The 24158-nt window shown below is 41.5% G+C and overlaps 1 protein-coding gene across 4 annotated transcripts in view; it reads right to left on the bottom strand.

The window, feature by feature from the left end:
• Positions 1 to 24158, bottom strand: part of SRRM3 (serine/arginine repetitive matrix 3) — a 678443-nt gene that overhangs the window by 90841 nt on the left and 563444 nt on the right. For all 4 annotated transcript variants that reach the window (XM_077296283.1, XM_077296282.1, XM_077296284.1 and 1 more), the window contains exon 9: positions 20450 to 20485. In XM_077296283.1, the coding sequence (XP_077152398.1) occupies positions 20450 to 20485 (36 nt within the window). The remainder of the gene's footprint in view (positions 1 to 20449; positions 20486 to 24158) is intronic.

The following is a 24158-nucleotide window of genomic DNA, read 5'->3' as shown; positions in this document are numbered from 1 at the left end:
CATTTTATTGCCATGTTGCGGCAACCAAAAAAACACTGTATTTCGGGAGTTTAAATTTTTTTTTTGTTACGCCGTTTATGACTTGGATTACCGTATTTTACGCTTTGTAAGACGCACTTTATTTCCCCAAATTTTGGGGGGAAATGTGGGTGCGTCTAACAAAGCGGATATACCGCTTACCATTACAGGCTGGGATGAGGGGGTGTCCGCCGCCGCTACCGCCCGCCGCCGCTGTCGTCCGCCGCCACTGCCGGGGTTGTCCGCTGCTGCCCTGGGTGATGCTGGAGGCTCCGGTGCTGCGGGGGGCTCTGGCGACATTTTGTGAAAGACCAGAGCCCCCCGGCAGTTCGTCCATGCTTTCCAGTATGACTAATTCCGGGAAAATGGCCGCCGGAATCTCGGGAGATGAGATTTCAGCGCTGAGATCTCATCTCTCGAGATTCCGGCGGCCATTTTCCCGGAGTCAGTCATACAGGAACGCATGGACGAACTGCCGGGGGCTCTGGCCTTTCACAAAATGTCGCCAGAGCCCCCCGCAGCACCGGAGACAGCCCTGCAGCATCGGAGACAGCCCTGCAGCACAGGAGCCCCCTGCAGACCCCTCATCCCAGCTTGCAGCACAGGAGCCCCCCTGCAGACCCCTCACCCAGCCTGCAGCACAGGAGCCCCCCTGCAGCACAGGAGCCCCCTGCAGACCCCCTCATCCCAGCCTGCAGCAATGCTCCACTCCTGCCTCCAGCAACGACCCTGGGACCCTGATCCACCACAGCCACAACCCCTGGTAAGTAATAAAACGCATGGATTATAAGACGCCCCACCAATTTATTAAAAAAAGTTTATTCCTATTTTTCTCCTCAAAATTTGGGGTGCGTCTTATAATCCGGAGGGTCTTACAAAGCGAAAAATACGGTAATTTATTTTATATTTTGATAGATCGGACATTTCTGAAGGCAGGGATACCAAATATGTGCATTTAAAAAAAAAATTAAATTGTTTGATTTTCAATGGGTCAAAAGGAGGTGATTTGAACTTAAATGTTTTTTAATTTTTTCCATATTATTGAAAACTTTTTTTTAACATTTCATTGTTTTTAATAGTCCCCTTGGGGGACTTGCAGCTGAAATCATTAGAATGGTTGTGCTATGTAATAACAAAACCAGGCAGCATATTGGATACAGGAAGGGGATTAGGGCACTAAGTAGTGCAAAGCAACCCCCCACCAAAAGAAAGAACCAACTCAATGAGAACCATGAGAAAGGAGTACACTAGGAGCATATAGATAATCAAACAGTAAGAAATACTTTATTTAGTTACATATAAATTATATATAACATTACAATGTAAACAATGTCATACATATACTATTAAATACAGTGCTAAAGGATGATTAAAAATAAGTGGATATCCCCCAGTGTGCGCCGTCCAGGAAGCCAACATGCATACCAATAGTATAAGAGGCGTGCTGCTATGTGTCTATGTTTAGCTATATATACAGAATACCGTACGGTGATAGATTTGCAAAGCAGCTCTTACCAATGAGAGGCACCAGGACAGGGCACACCGGATGGGATCCACAGGCACAACCCCGGAGGATCCCATCCGGTGTGCCCTGTCCTGGTGCCTCGCATTGGTAAGAGCTGCTTTGCAAATCTATAACCCTACGCCGTACGGCATTCTGTATATATAGCTAAACATAGACACATAGCAGCACGCCTCTTATACTATTGGTATGCATGTTGGCTTCCTGGACGGCGCACTCCGGGGGATATCCACTTATTTTTAATCATCCTTGAGCACTGTATTTAATAGTATATATATGACATTGTTTAAATTGTAATGTTATATATAATTTATATGTAACTAAATAAAGTATTTCTTACTGTTTGATTATCTATATGCTCCTAGTGTACTCCTTTCTCATGGTTGTGCTATGTATTGCAGAAATCACGATCATGTCATGGGAAGGCCGATGGGAGCGTTGAATGATGAGTCTCCCTGACGGCATGTGTTCAATCCCATTGTTAGAGAGTGACAGCGGGATTTAACAGAGGCAGCCCCTTGAATGCGTATTTAGCACCAGGGTATCACCTAAATGGGTTGTTAAACATAGTAATACAACTCAGACCCATTTAGGTAAACAGAGTGTCACAGCCCGTTTATACTGCAAACCAGTGATGGTCAATTTAGTTATTTGACTCGCTTATATGTCACCAATGATTTCCATAGCGCTTTACATGCAACAGCATCACTGAATCATAATCTAAGTTGCCTATCAGTGTGTCCTGAGGAGGAAACCTAAGCAAACACAGGGAGAACATACAAACTCCTTACAGATGTTGTCCTTGGTGGGATTTGAACCTAGGACCCCAGCGCTCCAAGGCTACTACGATCTGCCCTATGGGGCTGAACTAACATCAGTCATACATAGAAATGCTCAACTCTGAGAATGAACAATTAAAGTTTTCCTTCCCAGAATGCTCCTGTAATTGTACTGTTAAAAGAGAACATTTAGGCTATGTGCATACGTCAGGATTCTTTGCAGAAATTTCCTGAACAAAACCGGACTTTTTCTGCAAGAAATCGGTTTGCATTTTTACCACTTTTTTTTTCGGAGCTTCCCCAATGCAATAATATGGCGGCAAAAACGCGAAAAATCTGCAGAATTAATGAACACGCTGCGTTTTTTACCGTGATGCGTTTTTTTCCATGAAAAAAACGCATCACGGTAAAAAACGCAGCATGTTCACAAACATGTGCACAAAAATTGCGGATTGCATTCTAATAATAGGATGCTTAATGTAAGCATTTTTAGCGGTTTTATCACGTTATTATAGTGGAAAACAACGCGAAAAATCCTGAATACATGCACCAAGCCTCACACTGTCAATTCTTATTTTCTGAACAAGGGATAGACAGTGGGTGAAATAAGTATTGAATAATTCAGCAATTTTCTAAGTACATATATTTCTAGAGGTGCTATTGACATGGAATGCCGTTTACAACCCATCCAATCCACATCAGCAAATAAATCAAACCATAGATGTCCATAATTTTAGTTATGTGTAGTAATGAGAAATAACACAGGGAAAAAGTATTGAACACATGAAAAAAGAGGGGTTCAAAAAGCCAGCTGGTTCAGCTGGTGGGTGTCATACCAGCTGAAATCAGTAATACAAAGATGATGAAGATAAATTGAGACAATCATCCAAAACATAAAGCCAAGGAAACTTTCAATTGATTTCAGAGAACGGAAATAAAGTTGCTAGAATGGCCCAGCCAATCACCTGATCTGAATCCAAGAGAAAATTTGTTGAAGGAACTAAAGCTCACAGCTCATAGAACGAGACCACAGACCTTCAAGATTTGAAGAGTGTGGAAGTATGCGTCAAAATTACACCTGAGCAATATATGTGACTAGTTTCTCCATACAGGAGGCATCTTGAAGCTGTCATCACCAAAAAGGGCTTTTGTACAAAGTACTAATTACATTTCAGTGGGCATGTTCAATACTTTTTCCCTATGTCTTTTCTCATTACAACACATAACTTAAATGATGGACATCTATGGTTTGATTTATTTTCTTGTGTGGACTGGATGGGTTGGTATCGACATCTGGTGAGACTTTTCATGTCAATAGCACCTTTAGAAATACAGTATATTTACTTAGAACATTGGTTATGTTCAAAACTTATTTCACCCGTTGTACATGTATACAGTCTTACACACATGCAGAGCTATTTAAGATTTTCCCATCACTTATCTGGATGCCCAGTTGATGTACTATATATACTCAGAAAGTAAAGAGGAGAGCATTCAGATCACATCTTCCTGAGCTCATGGATTCTACATCCAGGTGGACTGTGTAAATCTGTGTATACAGCGGGAGAAAAGGGTAGAACTTGACAGCGAAATAGCTAGGCAGTTAACAGCATACTTCTTTCTTAGTCCAATCTTCAAATGAATAGTGCTATTTGTTCCTTTTTGGAGGTGCACTATTTTCCAATTAGAGGCAATTTTCTGTTAAACTTGTTATCATCTCCTCTGTCATTTGCTCCTACCCTTTTCTTTTGTACACTATTGTTTAGCTGTTATATGTGTGCAGCCTTTCAATCTCTGTGTGGTTCTTCGTTAAGTGCTGAAAACGGCAGGCAATAAAATGTCCAATGACCTTGGCACCATAAAATGAACAGCTACACTATACAATTGTAAAACCCATGTATTAGCTCAATGAGGCATAGGCCATATGGAGAACTAGACAAACTCTACAAGCTGCACATTCAATTAAGCAGAAATGTGAGAGCCTTAGGTTTGAAATATAAGGTAACCAATTAATGTCTTATATTTCTTCTCACAGTCTATTATATGATAACATTATACAGTATAAAGTCTCAGTAGCTTGGGGGCCAAATGGGGCCTGTTGATGCCCATAATGCAGCCAACAGCTCTACCTCAGAACAATCTAAAGAGACATTGTCTAACTAAGCTTATGCCAGGCGAGGTGAGGGATTATTAGAAGAATGTAAATTATATGTCAGTCACTTCACTCTATGATTTTTCCACCAATTTCTCATGTGTTTGGAGGTGCAGGGATTGGGGTCACACTAACTGGAGCCATAGGGGTGTCCAAAAGTTACCTTTAAAGAAGTACTCCCATCAAAGCTTTTACCTTGGATTCCCAGTGGCGTACACTGAAGCTTGTCTGTGTCCCCATCACATGTTTTTAATATTATTTGTCTTTTCATGTAAGTTAAAGCACTCCCTCCCATCAAAATTTTTGTCCTCTTAACATATTGCAATTATCATATTATATAGCACTTGTTAGGCACCGGTAGCAGTGAAGAGGCAGTGACCCACAAAGTTCAAACATAGAAGTCTCTTTAATGTGTTATCTTCACACAGAAAAGGTTCCAAGCATATAACTTAAATGCACATAACTTCAGTGCTCAGTTCACACCAGTTCATTACAGCATCCTTTATATTGCAGTCACTACACATGGTAGTCCTCCTTTGACTAGTTCCATGGGTGTCCTGCACCACTGTATCACAGTATCTACTCACAGCCATACACAGCCCTTGACATGCTCCTGTCTGCAGCTGTGACACACGCTGGTCCTTCCTCCGGGCACAGGACAGTCTACCTCCGGTTCACCTCCGGGCACAAGACCTGTACACATCCATGACCAGTCATCGTGGACAGCAACACCACTGTTTATGCTGTGGGTTGTCAGGCCTCACTCTGGCCCTGACACATCGGAGTCTCCTCAGACTCAAATCTAAAACTTCTCTATACTATAGGGCTTTTAACAATTGTAATCACAGCCACACCTGCGACTGTAACGCCCTCTCATGGCCTCACTACGTCTCTGTGCGCATCCTGGGAAGAACAAACAGTGCCCCCTAGCTGTAACAGGGGTCACTGTCTCACACACTGTGTACTTACAATTGTTCCTTTTACCCTTCTGCCCAGTTAATTCTTCTCTTTTCCATTAGGGCTATGACATCACGTGATTAAAAACAGACTATCTAAATCATTCTAAGCTCTATGTACAATCAGAAAGTCTCTATTCCCTGCATGAGTCATTATCAGAACTAGAATTCTACCTCACTGCAAAGTTCCTGGCAGCCCAGCTCCACTCCAACTCCTGACTGAGCTGCATAGTCTCCCTTCTACCTCTCTTCTTTATTTCCTTTTGTCAGTGAGGTAGGGTTGTAGTTCTAATGCTGACCCATGCAGAGAAAATAGACTTACTGTTTCTACATAGAGCTTAGAAGGATTCAGCTAGTTTATTTTTAATCACATAATGTCATAGACCTAATGGAGAAGAGAAGAATTATCTGGGTAGGAGGGCAAAATGAGCTATTGTAAGTACACAGTGATATATAAAATGATTTTATGTCTCTCCGTGCAGCATCTTAAAGTGTAGCTTTTAAGTGCACATCAGAAATATGCCAAAAGTGACCACAAGGTAGCAGGCACAACTGTTTACTGACTGTCTCCACCACTTTAGTTTCCCACTAATATTTTACCATGCTAACTTATGCTCTTACAGTTATTGCTCCACTAAGCCTTACCCTGCTTTGCTATCCCCAAACCTAATGACTCTCCAAATATTTATCTCACCTTCCCTCTTACCTCTCCACCTGACCTCAACTGCTGAAGGGCTCCTCAATCTCACATCTCTTCTACAGAAACACAAAACAAGCCACCCACTCTCTTTGTATTTGCTTGCTCTCTCCTTGCTTCTCCTCACAGCTGGTAACATATCTCCTAATCCTGGAACTCCACAGCTGATAACCCCCATTATTTCTGCATCCTATCACTGCTCACCTGTAAGAAATCCTCACAATCTCTTAACTATAAAACCCATTCCCCGGACCCACACTCCGTCAGTCCCTCTATCCGGAGCGCTTTGGAATGCCTGTTCCTTCTGCAATAAGCTCCACGTAATTCATGACCTCTTTACCTCTCGAAACCTATCCTTCCTCAGCCTCACCGAAACATGGCTGACACCATCTGACATGGTTACCCCTGCTGCGCTGTGCTACGGCCTTCACTTCACACACACTCCTCACCCTGGCAACAGACATCGTGGTGGAGTGGATCTTCTGCTTTCTAACACCTGCACCTTCTACTCTCCTTTCAATCTCCAAATGGCAGTCATATACCAACCCCCAGAGAATTGATCAATTCTCCACCTGGCTTCTACTGCTGACATTCTCACCATCACCATGGGTGACTTCAACATCCCCAATGACACCCGCTAGTCAGCACCCTCTAAATTACTGTTACTTGTCTCACAGCTACCCACACAGATGGACTACATTAGACCTAATCTTCACCAGCTTCCTATCTAACCTCACCACTCCCCCTATCTGACAACCATCTACTTATATTTTCTTCCCTATCCTCTTCACCTGCCCCCCAAGTCCAGCATCCAGCTCACCCCCGCAGAACCTACCACACTCATACTCTTCAACTCGGTTCTACCACTTTCCTCCAATATCTTCACTCCTCAACTCAGACAGCGCCACTGTTTTCTACAATGCTACACTCACATCAACTAACTCAGTTGCACCTCCAATGCATGGCAGAGTGTGAAGAATCAGTAGACAGTCTTGGCACACTAACCTCACTGAAAAGCTTTGGCACATGTCCAGGTTTGCATAGCTGTGCTGGTAGAAAACACATTCACAAGAAGACTTCATCACATTCAAACAAGCAACTTTCACATTCAAGTCAGCCTTCACCTCTGCTAAACAAGACTACTTCACAAGCCCCATATCCTCTTTATTCCACAACCTCAAACAGCTATTCAACACTTAACTCCCTCTTCCATCCACCACTGCCCTCTCCAACCACCTTCATGTCTGCCAAAGAATTTGCCATACACTTCAACAACAACATCGACCAAATCAGCCAAGTCTTTACTACTCAACCACCACAAGCCCTATGTACCCTATGAATAACAGACCACTGCCCCCACTAACCTTCTTCCCCACCATCAATGAAGGAGAGCTTATTCATCTCTTCTCCAAATCACACCTCACCACCTGTGTACTCGACCCCATCCCACCTCCTCCCCAACCTCACCACCATGCTTATCCCAGCCCTAACCCATCTCTTCAAATTATTACTAAACTCTGGTACCTTCCCTTCTGCTTTCAAACATGCCACAATTACACCTATCCTAAAGAAGCCATTCCTCGACCCGACCTCTATATCCAGCTATTGACCCATATTACTGCTCCCATTTGCCTCCAAACTCCTTGAAAAGCACATCCACACTGTAGTTTCCTCCCATATCTCATCTAACCTACTCTGACAGCCTTCAATGCGGCTTCCGCTCCCACCATTTTACCCAAACTGCCCTAACCTAAATCACCAATGACTTACTGCCAAGGCTAACACATTTCTCTAAACTACTCCTTCTAGATCTGTCCTCTGGCTTCGACACAGTCAACCACTCTCTCCTACTACAAATCCTTTCTTCCCTCGGTATCACAGACCTTGCCCTCTCCTGGTTCTCCTCATACCTCTGTAATAAAAAATCTGGCTTCTCTCACTCCCACACTACCTCTTCATCCCATCCTCTCTCTGTCGGAGTCCCTCAAAGCTCTGTCTTGGGACCCCTACTCTTCTTCATATATACCTTTGGCCTGGTACAACTCATAAAGTCCTATGGCTTCAAGCACCACTTATATCCTGATGACACTCAGATCTACCTCTCTGGCCCAGAAGTCACCTTTCTGCTGTACAGAATCAAAGAGTGTTTATCAGCCATATCTTCCTACTTCTCCACTCACTTCCTAAAGCACAAATAATAAAACTGAACTCATCATCTTTCCTCCATCTCACCCATTTTCCCTACCTGATCTGTCATAGTAAATTACACGCTTTTTCCTGTACCTGAAGTCCGCTGCCTCGGAGTAACCCTTGACTCTGTCTTCTCCTTCAAACCACACATCCAAGCTCTCGCCACCTCCTGCAGCCTCAAACATATTTCCAGAATCCGTCCCTTCCTCAACCCTTAGTCTACTAAAATACTAATGCATGCCATCATAATCTCCCGCCAAGACTACTGCAATATGCTCCTCTGTGGCCTTCCTGCTAACACTCTCACACCTCTCCAATCTGTCCTTAACTCTGTTGCCTGACTAATCCACCTCTTCCTCGCTACTCCTTCACTTCTCCTCTCTGCAAATTCCTTCATTGGCTCCCAATTTCTCAACATATTCAGTTCAAGCTACTAACACAGACCTACAAAGCTGCCCATAATTTGTCTTCTCCATACATCTCTGAACTAATCTCCCGATCTCTCACCATATAAACTCTGGTTCTCTCAAGACTTCCTTCCCTCCTCCACACTTATACGTTCCTCACCGAATCACCTGCAAGACTTCTCCAGAGTATCCCCCATCCTCTGGAATTCTGTGCCCTAACAAATCAAATTATCCCCTACATTTGTAACTTTCAAGCAGAGCGTGAAAACCCATCTTACAGCTTACAGCCTGCAATAACCCTGCTGCCACCTCACTACCAAAGCTGACGCCTCTCCAACATCAGAGCTACTGAGACCCCCTAACCTACTGTTTCCTTTCTCATATCATTTATAATGTAAGCACTCAAAGGCATGGTCCTTTTGCCCCTGTACCTGTCTGTCACTATTAGATTGTTCATTGTACTTTCTATTTGTGTATTATACGCAACCCTTTGTCATGTACAGCACCATGGAATCAATGGTGCTCTAAAATAAAATAATAATAAAGACTGCAATATATTAAGAGGATAAAAAATTTGATGGAGTGTTTCTTTAACCTACCCGAAAAGACAAATACTATTGTTGAGGAGAGCCATAAGATTAAATACTTTAACCTCAAGACATAAGAGATTGAGAGAAATGACCCATAAAGTGTATTATTTCACCTTACATAAGCTTGCTCGGATCAAAGTGTGACACTAAAGATGGCTGCCATTTCCTGTTTCATCACACACCATGCTCTGGTATCCAAGATGACGCCCACCCTGATGACCTCATGGATCCGTCCACGATGATGCCCACCCTGATGACCTCATGGACCAACCCAGCCTGATGACTTCATGGACACGCCCATGGACTAGCTCATTGCCCAACCCACTAACCAATGGAATACATCCGATCACTCCCATTTTAGAGCTAACCGAGCCCCCTTACAGGGGTTATATAAATCTATGTTCGAATTAAATAAAGCTCCTTGGAGCTGAGCCATAGATTGATCAAGAGAGCTTACATCTGACTGTGTCTGTCTGATGTTGTTTCTTTAGTGCGTACTTGATCAATACCCATTAGGCAAGGAGTAGGCAACTAGTGAACATTTCTTATTGTTCAACCAAACACTATTAAAGACCTGTGATAGGCACACAGACAAGCTTCAAGGTAGACCACTGAGAATAAAATGTATATTTAGAGAATCATTGATGCTCTGATTTCTTCTGTAGATGAGGTGGTGTATCTGCAATCGTCTTGGGTATCATTTTAGAGTATGTGAAAGAGCTAGAAAATAACCTATTCAGTGGCACTAAATACAGAATGTCAGATTTAGGTACATAATTCACATGTAAATCATGAACAGAGTGTTAGGGTTGGCAGATTGCACTAAATAAAAATAATAATAATAAGTGCAATCGCAACCTGGGGTCCACCGTGCAGAGATGTTCACTAGCAGCAGTTATCATACGGTGGAACGAACCAGTGAGCGTTAGCCTAAATCAGACTGCATTAACTCCAGAACAGAACGCAAAGTACCAAACTCAGTTACTTCTCTGAAAGTGATACTAGGGCGCCCGCGTGCGCCGCTGGAAACCTTTTATGTCCTAGGCTCCACCCCAAACGATCACGCCCAGGCGGCCGAGACATTGCCTGCGGGCCAATCCGGGACTGCCACATCACCAGAACAGCTAACGTCCGACCACCAATGAGCAGATGCCACATCACGGACATGCTCAGTAGGGTGAACTCAGGACTTAAGACTCCCAAGCGTCAGGCTGCACCTGCATATCACTGGTTACCATAGACTTGGCTGGAGAGCCAGCAGTAACCCACCGACTACCACGAACCTGAGCAAGACGTTGGGAGCAACATCTGTGCTGAGCAGCACCCGCAGCAGCTGGACCAGAATGGGAGACCACAGCACCAGGCGTTGCTTGGGATCTATCCCGCACAGCGGGAGAAATCTGACACCTAACACAGATACCGTCATTAGCAGAATTTCTCTTGCTACAGCTAGTGGAAAGAAGCTGCAGGAAAATATCATAAAATATCATTGTAAGAAATACATGTGACATCCCAAAATAATCTGTAACCTTGTGAATGCCTCACGGTGGCCAGAGACAAACTAAATTCACTGATATACTTGCTGTCACCTCTATGCAGACAAACAAAGAATGCTGGAAGATTTCAACTCAGAAGCTTCTAAACTGTGAATGCAGCTCTGGAATTTAATACAGGCTGAGGATCATAACTAGCTAAGTAATGTAATTTGCAAAGATATTCAACTTTTTATGAAGTTTACCATCTACCATGGCATGAACTGAGTGACTGGCTGCAGTGGTTATGTAGGTTGCACAGTGGCATGTTTCAGTGTCAGTTTTAACCAGCAGAGTTTGGTCATAGTGTCATATAAAGGTAACAATGGACTTATATTTGAAATAGCTACATGAGCATATACAAGTGCTTCTCACTAAATTAGAATATCATCAAAAAGTTAATTTATTTCAGTTTTTCAATATAAAAAGAGAAACTCATATATTATATAGAGTCATTACAAACTCCCCATGATCCCACCCTGCGGCCTGCAGCATTGCTCCACCCTTGCATCCTCCAGCAGCGACCCTGGGAACCTGCTCCACCGTGGCCGGTAAGGTATATTCGAATTATACGACGCACCCCCATTTTCCACCAAAATTTTTGGGAAAAAAAGTGCATGTTATAATCCGAAAAATATGGTATTCTAATTTACTGAGGCAATGACTTTTGGGTTTTTATTGGCTGTAAGCCATAATCATCAACATTAACAGAAATAAACACTTGAAATAGATTATTCTGTTTGTAATGACTCTATATAATATATGAGTTTCACTTTTTGTATTGAAGAACTGAAATAAATTAACTTTTTGATGATATTCTAATTTAGTGAGAAGAACTTGTAAATACTTTGGGGGTGAAATCCTGAAAACAGATTCCCTTTAAGACCTGTACATATTTCTTTATCCACCTACACAGAATACAGAGAACTCTTAATATATCTTGTAAGAGTCATGTCGGTCTGGTAGTCGGGGGCAGGTATATCTCGCCCAGGTATTTGTCCTATGTGAATTAGGCCGCTCAGTATCTTCAGGATACCGAGGGGTTAATAAGTGCAGGAATAAAGGCTGACCAGCTGGAGGTTTCAGGTGTCAGCCTGGGGCACACAGAATGCCTGTCTGTGTGAGACAACCGTGAGTGAGAGCTGTGCTCGTGACCTGTGTAATGTTAGCTGGGTGGGAGAAGCCCCCCAGTTGTTAGATAGGAACGTATTTGTATAGTTAGCGCCGGACAGGCAAGGATTTATTTTTATGTTTTGTTTTCTGTATTTGCTTTCACTTTAATAAACCTGACCTGAGGTCAATCTACTTGGAAACCTGCTGTCGCCTCAGAGTTTAATGCACAAACCACGTGACCTTTGACCCCAGCAAAGGCGATCCCGGAGTGTTTTGTTACAACCTGAAGTCATTATTCTTCCTCTATTGTATGTATGTATAGATAGGATAACATGATGTAGAGGACCTGACACACAGACATTAAAATTTATATCCTGTTTGCAAATAATGCCTTTTTATTGTGCCAGCTTCTGTATTTATGACATTTTATTATATTATTAATGATTAGTTACTGTATTTGCCAGGTTTATTTCTCATATATTTCAGCACTATGTCAAAATCCATTAAAATATACTGCATACAAATTACTCTTTATAGAGCTTTATTACATTTTCTGGTATATCTTCCTTGTCAAGGCGTTTTAAACAAAACCTTGGGGATCAAATGCTTCTTAGCAGCTAGAAACGTTATCTAATGACTCTGAAAATTAGGACAATAAAGCTAAATATCGAAATATAAATATGTAATTTAAGACAAATTGTGGATCTGAGCAAAATTCAAACTGGGGACCCAAATATTGTATACACAATTTTAAAATTTGAGAGGGATGTATGCACAGTTCTAAAGCACTGATCGCTAGCACTTTTAGAGACATTGGGGTCTTAAAGGATTAGGAGCCCAAAAGGAAAAAATAACCCGTCTCCAAAAAATGACACACTGACAGCACCCTTGAAAACAATAATGCCAGATTAATAGTGCCCCCAATATTATTTGTGCTAGACAGTGTCCCATATTTGGCCAAAATTAGTTGTGCAGCTAGATAACAAGAGTGCACCACATATTTCCTTTTGTACCCCGTAAATGAATAGGGCTACCTTTTATATGCCACACAGTAATAGTGAACATGCACAGTAATGGTGACTTTCTCAGTTACCCCAAACAGTAAAAATTACCAACTTCTGAGTACACACCTTATTACTGCTCCATAGTGCCCCACATTGTAGCAATGCCTCCCAGTGTGCCTTTTATAAAGTAATAATTCTCTTGTATTTGTGCTCCCAAATACTCATTATTTGTACCCACCCCTGAGGAACTAACTCCTTCCTGATGCAGCCAATTTTTGTTTTTGCACTTTCATTTTATTCCTCAATTTCTTCCAAGAATCGTAACTTTTTTTATTTTTCTGTTGACATAGCCATGAGTGCTTGTTTTTTTGCATCATGAATTGTAGTTTGAATGACAACATCCATTTCACCATACTATGTACTGGAAAACAGAAAAAGATTTCAAATGCAATGAAATCATAAAAAAACAACTCCTCCAATGTGCTTTGAGTTTTGTTTTTACGGTGATCAATGTATGGTAAAAACAACGTGGCAATTGGATTCTTCAAGTCAGTAAAATTACAATGCAATCATACCAAAAGTATAGTTTTCAATTTTTTTATTTTAGCAGTTAAAAAGAAATTGGAGATTTGCAACAAAATAAATATTGGTTAGTGGCACTATTTTTTAAAACCTGTAGTTTTTATCTCTACATTTGTACATTCAATTCAGTTATGTGATGGGACTTTGCTTGGCCAGTTTACGTTTTTATGGCTACTATTTTACCGTTTTAAGAGATATATACATATATTATGAGGCAGTGAAGGGAATCATATAGGGTCGCTATTTGTCCCCCAGGATGAGCATAATAGCATACTAAATCCGGGGGAGTGCAATGTAATTACAGCCACATCTGTGGTTATAAAGCAAAATAAAGGAGAGTGTGAACTTGATTAAGCTATTTAGGAAAACTTGACATGAGCGTTTATTTTTGGCAAGATCTGCAGGATGGTAGTGGAGCAAGTCGGGGTCATTTGTATACACGGCGAACTCCGCGAGTATCCAATGGCACAGGTTATCTTTTCTTTTCAGGGAGGTTAAGCATGTCTTTGGAGTGAAGACCCTTCCTTGCGGGACTGTTTTGGGAAGAGACTTGTCCCTCTTCCGTGCCCCTGTAGGAAAGTAAAATTAAACCTTCCAGGGTAAATGTCTGTCTGGGCGTGGAACCCAAAGATCTCGAGTCAGGGATACCCACCTGTAGGGGTCACCCTCATAGGGAAAGAGAGTAAATCTGACAGGTTTACCCTAGAGGTGTTGGCAGGAGAGGTTGAGGAGACCACGTCAATCCCGGGGCTAGAAATACCCCGGGGGACTTTTGGGACAGCCCAGCTCCAGGATCCCACTCTGACCCAAGCACAGGAAAAGCTTATCGATGTGGCTCAGCAACCACGGGCAGAAGCGTTTTTTCCATGTATGGCAGTCAACCAGGTGTTGCCATTTTGGGTTTACAAAATCCGGGACGAAGTAGTGAAACAGATGGAAGTGCCAAAATCCTACCTCCAGGCGGTGCTCTAAATTTGCCACATACACATGCTGGGTAGTCACCTAAGAGTTAAAAAGATGCAAGAGCTTATTGTGGTATTGAGGTTTTTTGAGTCATGCCCAGAGTGTCAGCTGACCACACCCACCGCAAGTTTAAATAGTCCATTGGTTCCTCAGCCTATTATAGAGGTACCTTTTGAGCTATGGATCTGGTAGGGTCCATAGTAAAGTTAGCCTGTGGGCACCAACCCATATTACTGGTAGTAGACTACGCTACTCATTACCAGGAGACAATTCCGCTTCATCACACCTTGGCTAAACTTATTGCCAGGGACCTGTTCTCCATGTTCTGTCGCCTTGGACTACCTAAGGAGATCCTTACGGATCAGGGGACTCCTTTTATGTCTAAGATTACAAAGGAATTGTGTAAACTGCTCCAAATAAAACAATTATGCACGTCGGTGTACCACCCACAGACCGATGGTCTAGTAGAAAGATTTAACAAGACCCTTATATCTATGCTAAGGAAAGTGGTCTCCAAAGATGTGAAGGATTTGGATATGTTAATGCACTATTTAACGTTTGATGTCCGAAAGGTACTGCAGGCCTCAATGGGGTTCTCTCCATTCAAACTATTATACGGTAGACATCCCAGTGGCCTGCTGGACATAGCCAAAGAGAAATGGGAACAGGAGCCTACTCTCCATAAAAGCATAATAGAACATGTGGTGAGTATGCAGGACCATGGCTGTGATGTTGATTGTCAAGAAACATCTAGTGGATGCCCAGGCAGCACAGAGCAGAGCGTACATTAGAAAAGCCACTAGTTTTAATGCCAACCACAGAAAGTAAGCTCATGACCTAGTGGCAAGGGCCATATGAAATCTGGGAAAAGGTTGGGGAGATGAATTACAGGGTATATCAGCCCAGGAAAAGGAAACCTGGGCAACTATATCATGTTAATCTGTTAAAAGCGTGTAAAGACAGGGAATGTATGGTTATAGATGCAAATCTGGTTGTATCAATTGGGAAGGCTGGGAACGAGGTAAAGCTAAGCGATGCTCTCTTTAAACAGCAACGAAGAGTATGCCATAGTCCTCCATATAATATAATGCACTCCCCAAAGTCCTTCATACAGTATGGGGGTGCATTATATACTGTATGGAGGACTTTGGGGAGTGCATTATACTATATGGAGGACTATGGGGTGCATTATACTATATGGGGGACTATGGGGAGTGAATTCTACTGTATGAAGGACTATGGGAAGTGCATTATACTATATGGAGGACTATGGGGTTTATTATACTGTATGGAGGGCTATGGGAAGTGCATTATACTATATGAATGACTATGAGGTGCATTATACTGTATGGAGGACTATGGGGAGTGCATTATACTGTATGGAAGGCCAAGGGGTGATATTATACTGTATTAATGACTATGGTGAGTGTATTATATTATATGGATGACCATGAGGTGCATTATACTATATGGAGAACTAAGGGGAGTGCATTATACTATAAGGAGGACTATGGGGAGTGCATTATGCTGTATGTAGGACTATGGAGTGTATTATACTGTATGAAGGACTTTCAGGTCCAGTATAGTGTCTGGATGACTATAAAGTGAATTACACTGTATGGAAGACTATGGGGTGCATTATACTGTATAGAGGAACATGGGGAGTGCATTTTACCATATGAATGACTATGGAGTGCATTACACTGCTGGAAGACTATGGAGTGCATTATACTGTATGGAGGAATATGGGGAGTACATTATACTATATGGAGGACTATGGGGAGTGCATTTTACCATATGAATGACTATGGAGTACATTACATTGCATGGAAGACTATGGAGTGCATTATACACTATGTAGAACTATGGGGAGTGCATTATACTGTATGGAGGAATATGGGGAGTGCATTATACTATATGGAAGACTACAGGGAGTACATTCTACTGTATGGAGGACTATGGAGTGCTTAAACTGTATGGAGGGCTATTATTATTACTCTATTATTTATTATTATAGAGACATTTATTCCATGGCACTTTATATATGAAAAGGGGTAAACATAATAAAAATGAATACAGTAATCTTAAACAATAGAAGTCACGACTGTTACAGGAGGAAAGATGACCCCGCCCATGAGGGCTCACGTTCTACAAGGGATGGGTGAGGAAAAAGTAGGTATGGGTAGAGCTGGTCATACAGCGGTATGGTGTAGCGAGGGTAACTGCAGGTTGTAAGCTTGTTGGAAGAGGTAGGTCTTCAGGTTCCTTTTGAAGGTTTCCATGGTAGGCAAGATTCTGATGTGTTGGGATAGAGTCTGATGTGTTGGGGTAGAGTTCCAGAGTAGGGGGGATGCACAGGAGAAATTTTGTATGAGCTTATGGGAAGAGGAGATAAAAGAGTAGAGAAGGAGATATTGTGAGGATCAGAGGTTGTGTGCAGGTAAGTGCCGGAAGACTAGGTTACAGATTTATGGAGGAGACAGGTCGTGGATGGCTTTGTGTGGTTAAGGAACTGGAGTCTCTGGGTAATGGAGAGTCATTAAAGGGATTGGCAGAGGGGAGAGGTCATGAAATAGCAGGGGGACAGGTGGATTTGTCTGGCAGCAGAGTTTAGGATAGATCGAAGGGGCGTGAGAGTGGTAGAAAGGAACCACAAAACAGGAGGTTGCAGCATTCAAGAAGGGAGATGATGAGTGCATGGACAATGGGGTGCATTATACTGTATAGAGGACTATGGGGAGTGCATTATATGATATGGAGGACTATGAGGTGCATTATGCTATATGGAAACTTATGGAGAATGCATTATTATACATGGAGGACTAAGAGGTCCATTATACTATGTCAAGGACTATGCGGAGTGCATTACACTGTATGGAGGACTGTGGGGTGAAGTATACTATATGGAGGATTATGGGGTGGAATATACTATATGGAGGACTATGGGGCCTATTATAATATCTGGAGAGCTATGTGGATGTCATTATAAAATTTGAAGGGCTGTTTGGGGGCATTATAATATCTGGAGGGATATGTGGTAGCCTTTATACTTTATGAACGGCTAAGTAGGGGCCATTATACTGTATGCAAGTAGTTATACAGTTTGAAGGTTTGTGTGGGTCCATCATACTGGGTGGAGGGCTGTGTGGCTACTATTTTACTGTTTGGAGAGCAAGTGGGGAACATTATACAGTGTGGTGAGGTGTGCAATTATACTGTATGTAGACCCATTATATTGCATGGAGGCCTCTGTGGAGGACACAGTTGGGGGATCATACAGTATGTAGGCCAATTATACTGCAGGAAGGGCTGTGTGGAGCTCACAGTTGGGGGATCATATGGTGTTGGGGTCACCATACTTTTCCGGGGAAGCTGAGGTGGGGTATAGTAGGGTCATCATACTGTGCGTGTGGTGGTTACTGTGGAGGTATCAAACGGCGTTTGGGGGGCACTTTTGTTGGCATCATACTTTATAGGTGCAATGAAAAGGGAATCTAGGGCTTCAGTAGGAGGAAAATTAGTTTGTAAGGACTGCAAAGATGTGAGATATGCTCTTCTGATCCTGCTGAATATTATTCATATTATTTTTTGTTGTTGTTTTTTGGGGCGTCCAATTAAACCTTTCTGCTATGGGATTCCATCATCTGATTACTTCTTCTATTTACAGCAATGCAACAGTATTGCAATACATAAAACCCCTGGACGAAGCATTTCAGAGCGAAACGCGCATCGGGTGTGGTGGGTCCCCCAGGAGTACTCCGCAGGTAACTATATCCATTGCTTGTACATACACTGGTATGAATAATGTTTTATGATGTGGCGCTTACATGCGCCTTGGGTGCATAGTTACATAGTACCATTTTGATCTCATTGTGTATATATATCAGTATTTTAACTTATTTGATTGTATTTATTCGTGTATACACATTGCTGTTGGTTTACTCCCTGGGATACCCACCCTTTTGTTCTTGTGCTTGTGGTTTTGCCCATTTTTTAATATCTATATTATAATACTTTTTCTAATAAAGATCGTGTTTATTTTTATTTGGCCTTGTGTGAAGTTTTGTTTGTAGGTGTTTTATACATGATGACTTCATGGCTTTGTTTAAGGGATTTGTTTAGTAGTACATAGTTAAATGGCAGTCTTCTATGCCCAACCATACAGTACGAACATATCCTGGTGACGTGGCATAGAGTGAGCCAGCTGGTTGCAATTGCAGTGACTTCAGAGAGAGAAGCGGAGCAGAATGGCCTTTTTTTTATTAAATACACAAATTTAGAAAAACAACATATGGATTGGAGTGCTTCTTTAAAGATTTTCTCGTCGACTGATTCTCAATGTGTCCAGCCAAACAAGTTATATGCTACTAGCCAGCTAACTTCAACTTGTCATGATCCCATTCTGCATGTGAGATACTCCTAAGAGTGTGAGTTCAGGAGAGTTGGGACATGGAATTTTGGTGAACTCAACAGATAAGGCTAATTGTGCCAAGACATACAATTCAATATGATACTGTTTAGGTCATGTAGAAAAGAGGTTAATGGGAACATTACTGGTAGTCTCTATAAGAGAAAGGATTAAAGGGCACATTTCTGAGTTAAGTAACTTGTGTCTGGTGGTTTATTTACCTTGTCAGGCTCCAGCGCTACCAATCACTGGTTCACAACTAGGCTGCATGTACAGAGATTATTTTATACTGACGGCAAATTTTAAGTTCTGAGATTCCAAGAAGAGGTTTCATTTGCAGCGTTCCAAATTGATTTAATATATGCCTGCTATTTACATAGGCCATACCTCCAAACATCTGAAACCTACTGTAATCAGTCACAAGCACTGCATATATATTTTGTCACACAACAGACCACCCCAGAATAAAGAGACAGAGATTAAAGACCAAATAAAAAAAGAAGACTGCATCCCAAAATATAGCCTCAGATCAGACTGAAATAAACAGACCCAACCAAACCTATGAATGCAGACACGTTAAATTAAAACAGGTCCCGTAAATAAACAGTAAAAACACCCCAAAAATATCTCCAGACCCGGCCTTCTAAAAATAGACCCTAGAAAGAACACGTACATTAGACCCTACACCTGAATAAAAGAGGAAAATTATTTTTTAGAACTATGTGACTTTTCAATTAAAACGGATAGTGTATTCCTGGTGTTTGATCTTCCAGTGTTCATATCTCAGCGCCAAGGTGTACCCAGGCAGGACAGTCCTAACATTTAGTATTAAAATACCAAATAGTTAAAAATGACCTCAATGTGAATAAGAGACAATTTGGATACATCTTGGTGCGGGTTGGATGGTTTTTACGCTTTTTTAAAAAAAAAAATGGTGTTTACTAAGTACTCTGTTATTTATATGCACTGTTGCTTTTTACTAAGCAGGGTATAAGTTAATTCTGTTTCTATCTAAGATTTTATCTGTTTAATGGCCAGTGTGAACATGCTCCTACATGTTGCATGCATACCAACCTATACTGCAGTTCATTTCTTTGGGTTTTGCTTTAGGTTCTTGCACTCAGTGCATGCATGCCTCCCTTTCTTTGAGCTGGACATTACGTTTACATAGCTTCCCATTGCTGGGTGTCCATAGTTGCGCCCGATCCTGATCGACCCTCATTCACACTGAAGCTACGTTAACACATGGTAAGGTTTTAATACTAGAAGTTAGGACCATCCCGACTGGGTACACCTTGGTGCTGTTGGGAATGATTTTACTCTTTTTATCAACAACAGTGTTTACTAAGTACCCTATGTTATTTATATGCACTATTGCTTTTTACTTACTTATAGCAAGGTACTGTATATGGTTATGTTGTTCTTGCCTTAGGTTTTGTTTAATGGCCAGTGAGAACATGCTCCTAAACATTGGATATATACCAACTTATACTCCAGTTAACAATAACAATATTAATTAGAACGCAAATCTCTCACCTGTGTCTTCTCTTCTTTCTGGTCCCCGAATTTGACCTGTAAAAAAACATAAAACTGTTTTTAAAAATAAATTTCACAATTGGTGCTTTTTTTTCTTTTTCCAATCGTGTGCTATGAACCTCGATAACTAGTTATTTTTGTGGGATAAAGACGCTTTAACCTGTAAGAGATCAACTGTATAAGCCATGCACGTAAGTAGGTAGAAAACCCCTTAAATGCTTTTATATTAATTCTTGCATTTCATATATCCATATAATTCAGAGAAAAAAAATAATAGCATATTACACGTTTTAAGCCTAAAAATGTTCATGAAACTTAAAAGAGGGAATTATAGAATTATATACAATGCGAGGCATGAGGCATAAAGATGTTAGCGCCTTTCCTTTCAACAAAGCTTATATTAAGTGAAAAAACAATAAGTCTGGCCTAAAGCCAGCAATGAAGCAGTAGGGTCCTTCTTCCATTTGTGAACACCTACGGTAAGTATATTTGGTGAGCTGCTCCTTTGTAGCCTCTTCTGACTTTTTTTACAGGTCTCATTTATGAAAGCTTTATCTTGCAAAACAAAACAATTCCCTATGTAGTTTTCACTTTTTGAACTAAGTTCAAGAAATGAAAGTTGATCTGGGATTGCTTGCTATGAATAACAATGTCAGTATTTCTATAAGGCAGTTTTGACCCCTTCCCAAGATGTGAAGCACAGGTATATCACAAACCAGGTGCAGGTTTATGGGTTCAGTTATTAGAAAGTCGCTAGTTCAAATCCCTGCAGAAAACTACAAAAAAAAAAAAATGAATGATTATAACAAAAACTGAAAAATGTAAAAAAATCGACATTAAAAAAATAAAAAGAAAGTCAGATCCGGCAAAATATAAAAATGTTTATCTCATACGATAAACAAGGGTAACAGGAGAAAATGGACCCCAAAATTTGTTCTGCAATTTCTCCTGAGTTGACCATATGTGGTCGAAAACTACTTTTGAGGCACAATGCAAAGCTCAGAAGGGAAAGAAGCACCGTATTGCAGTGCAGATTTTGCTGCATTGGTTTGAGTATGCCATGTCATATTGGCAGAGCCCCAGAGGTGCCAGAACAGCAGAACCCACTATTGGGATTTTATGTTTGGCTTCTGTCACACACTAAAAGACGCCTTTTATTGCAAAAACTAATTTTTGCATCCCCATATTTTGAGAGCTATAATTTTTCCATATTTCGGCCGACAGTCATGTTATGGCTTGTTTTTTGTAGGACGAGTTGACAATCTTATTGGTACCACTTTTGGGCGCATGATATTTTTTGATCGCTTTCTATTCTGTTGTTTGGGAGGCAGAAAGACAAAAAACAGTAATTCAGGAATTGTTTTTTTTCTTTATTCTTTGCGTCAGTCTGATTACAGTGATACCTCATTTATATATATATTTTTAATGTTTTCGCTTTTACACAATAAAAACTATTTTATAGAAAAAATTATTAATTTTTCATCGCTTTATTCTGAGAGCTATAACTTTTTTATTTTTCTGCTGTGAGCAGGCGCTTACAAGCAACCTTACTTCGGGACCCTGAAAAACCCTGCAGCCGTTTCGGGGCCGGGGGTCTCAACGGTTTGCGTTGTCCTGATGGAAGCACTCAGGGAGCCCCCGTCCTGTGTGCTACTATTGATAGCGGCATCAGAGGGGTTAAACGCCCGCGACTGGTGCTAGCACCGTTCGTGGCTATTGCTGCAGGGTGTCAGCTCTCACACATAGCTGATACCCACACCCAATCGCTGTGGCGCTATGTGTGAGGCCATGTGATCGAGATGCCGTACATATACTTCTGTTTGCAGGAGTGACGTTCCCGCAGAGCAGTATATGTACGGCGCATATTGGGAAGGGGATAATTTGCATTTTATTCTATGAAATAAGTATTTGATACAGTGAAAAGAAGAACTTTATATTTGGTACAGTAACCTTTCTTTGCAATTACAGCTTCCTCTAGTTCTTGATCAAGTTTGCACACAGGGATTTTGACCCACTCCTGTATACAGATCTTCTCCAGATCTTTCAGGTTTCGGGGCTGTAGCTGAGCAATATTGAGTTTCAGCTCCCTCCAAAGATTTTCTATGGGGTTCAGGTCTGGAGACTGGATAGGCCACTCAAGGACCTTGAAATGCTTCTTATGGAGCCGCTCTTTAGTTGCCCTGGCAGTGTGTTTCGGGTCATTGTCATGCTGGAAGACCCAGCCAATGCTATTACTGAGGTAAGGAGGTTGTTGGCCACAATCTCGCAAAACATAACCCCATCCATCCTCCCTTCAATACGGTGCAATAGTCCTGTCCAATTTGCAGAAAAGCACCCAAAAAGTATGATGTTTCCCTCACCATGCTTCACAGTTGGGACAGTGTTCTTGGGGTTGCACTCATCTTTTCCTTCCTCCCAACACCGCGAATGGAGTTCATACTAAAAAGTTCTATTTTGGTCTCAACTGACCACACAACCTTCTACCATGCCTCATCATGATCATCCAGATGGTCATTGGTGAACTTCAAACGGGTCTGGACATGTGTTGGCATGAATGAGACCTTGTGTGACCTGCAGGACTGTAATCCATGATGGTGCAGTGTGTTACTAACAATAATGTCTGAGACTATGGTCCCAGCTCTCTTCAGGTTAGTGACCAGGTCATCCCAAGCAGTTCAGGGCTGATTCCTGACTTTTCTCAGAATCATCTTTACCCCACGAGGCGAGATATTGCATGGAGCCTCAGACCGAGGAAGATTGACAGTAGTGATGAGCGAATACACTCGTTACTCGAGATTTCCCGAGCATGCTCGGGTGTCTTCTGAGTATTTGTAAGTGCTCGAAGATTTAGTTTCCATCGCCAAAGCTGATTTACAGCTACGAGCCAGCATAAGTACATGTGGGGGTTGCCTGGTTGCTAGTTGTGGGGGTTGCTAATCAAGCTGGCTAACAGATGTAAATCATTCAGCTACTGCAAGGAAAACTAACTCTCCGAGCACTTACAAATACTCGGAGACCACCCGAGCGTGCTCGGAAAATCTCAAGTAACGAGTATATTCGCTCATCACTAATTGACAGTCATCTTGTGTTTCTTCCATTTTCTAATAATTGTTCCAACCAAGCTGCTTGCCTATTGTCATGAAGCCCATCCCAGTCTTGTGCAGGTCTACAATTTTGTTACTGGTATCCTTAGACAGCTCTTTAGTCTTGTTCATGGTGGAGAGGTTGGATTGTGATTGATTGTGTGGACAGGTGTCTTTTATACAGGTAACGAGTTCAAACAGATGCAATTAATACAGCTAATGAGTGCAGAATAGGAGGGATTCTTAAACAAAAACTAACAGGTCTGTAAGAGCCAGAATTCTGCCATTAAAATTCAAATTAATTATTTAAAACTCATACAATGTGATTTTCTGTGTTTTAATTTTAGATTCTGTCTCTCACTGTTGAAGTGCACCTACGATAAAAATTACAGACCTCTCCACTCATTGTAGGTGGTACAACTTGCAAAATCGGCAGTGTATCAAATTCTTATCCTCCCCACTGTATGTGTGTGTGTGTATATATATATATGTATATATATATATATATATATATATACATACTGTATATATATATATATATATATATATATATATATCTATATATATAATTGTCTAAGGGGTACTTCCGCCTTTCTGTCGGAAACTTCCGTCACGGATATTCATTC

This window comes from Ranitomeya variabilis, chromosome 3 (genome assembly GCF_051348905.1).
Source record: "Ranitomeya variabilis isolate aRanVar5 chromosome 3, aRanVar5.hap1, whole genome shotgun sequence".
In the NCBI taxonomy this organism is placed as follows: domain Eukaryota; kingdom Metazoa; phylum Chordata; class Amphibia; order Anura; family Dendrobatidae; genus Ranitomeya; species Ranitomeya variabilis.
This window is presented reverse-complemented; position numbering and strand designations above follow the sequence as displayed.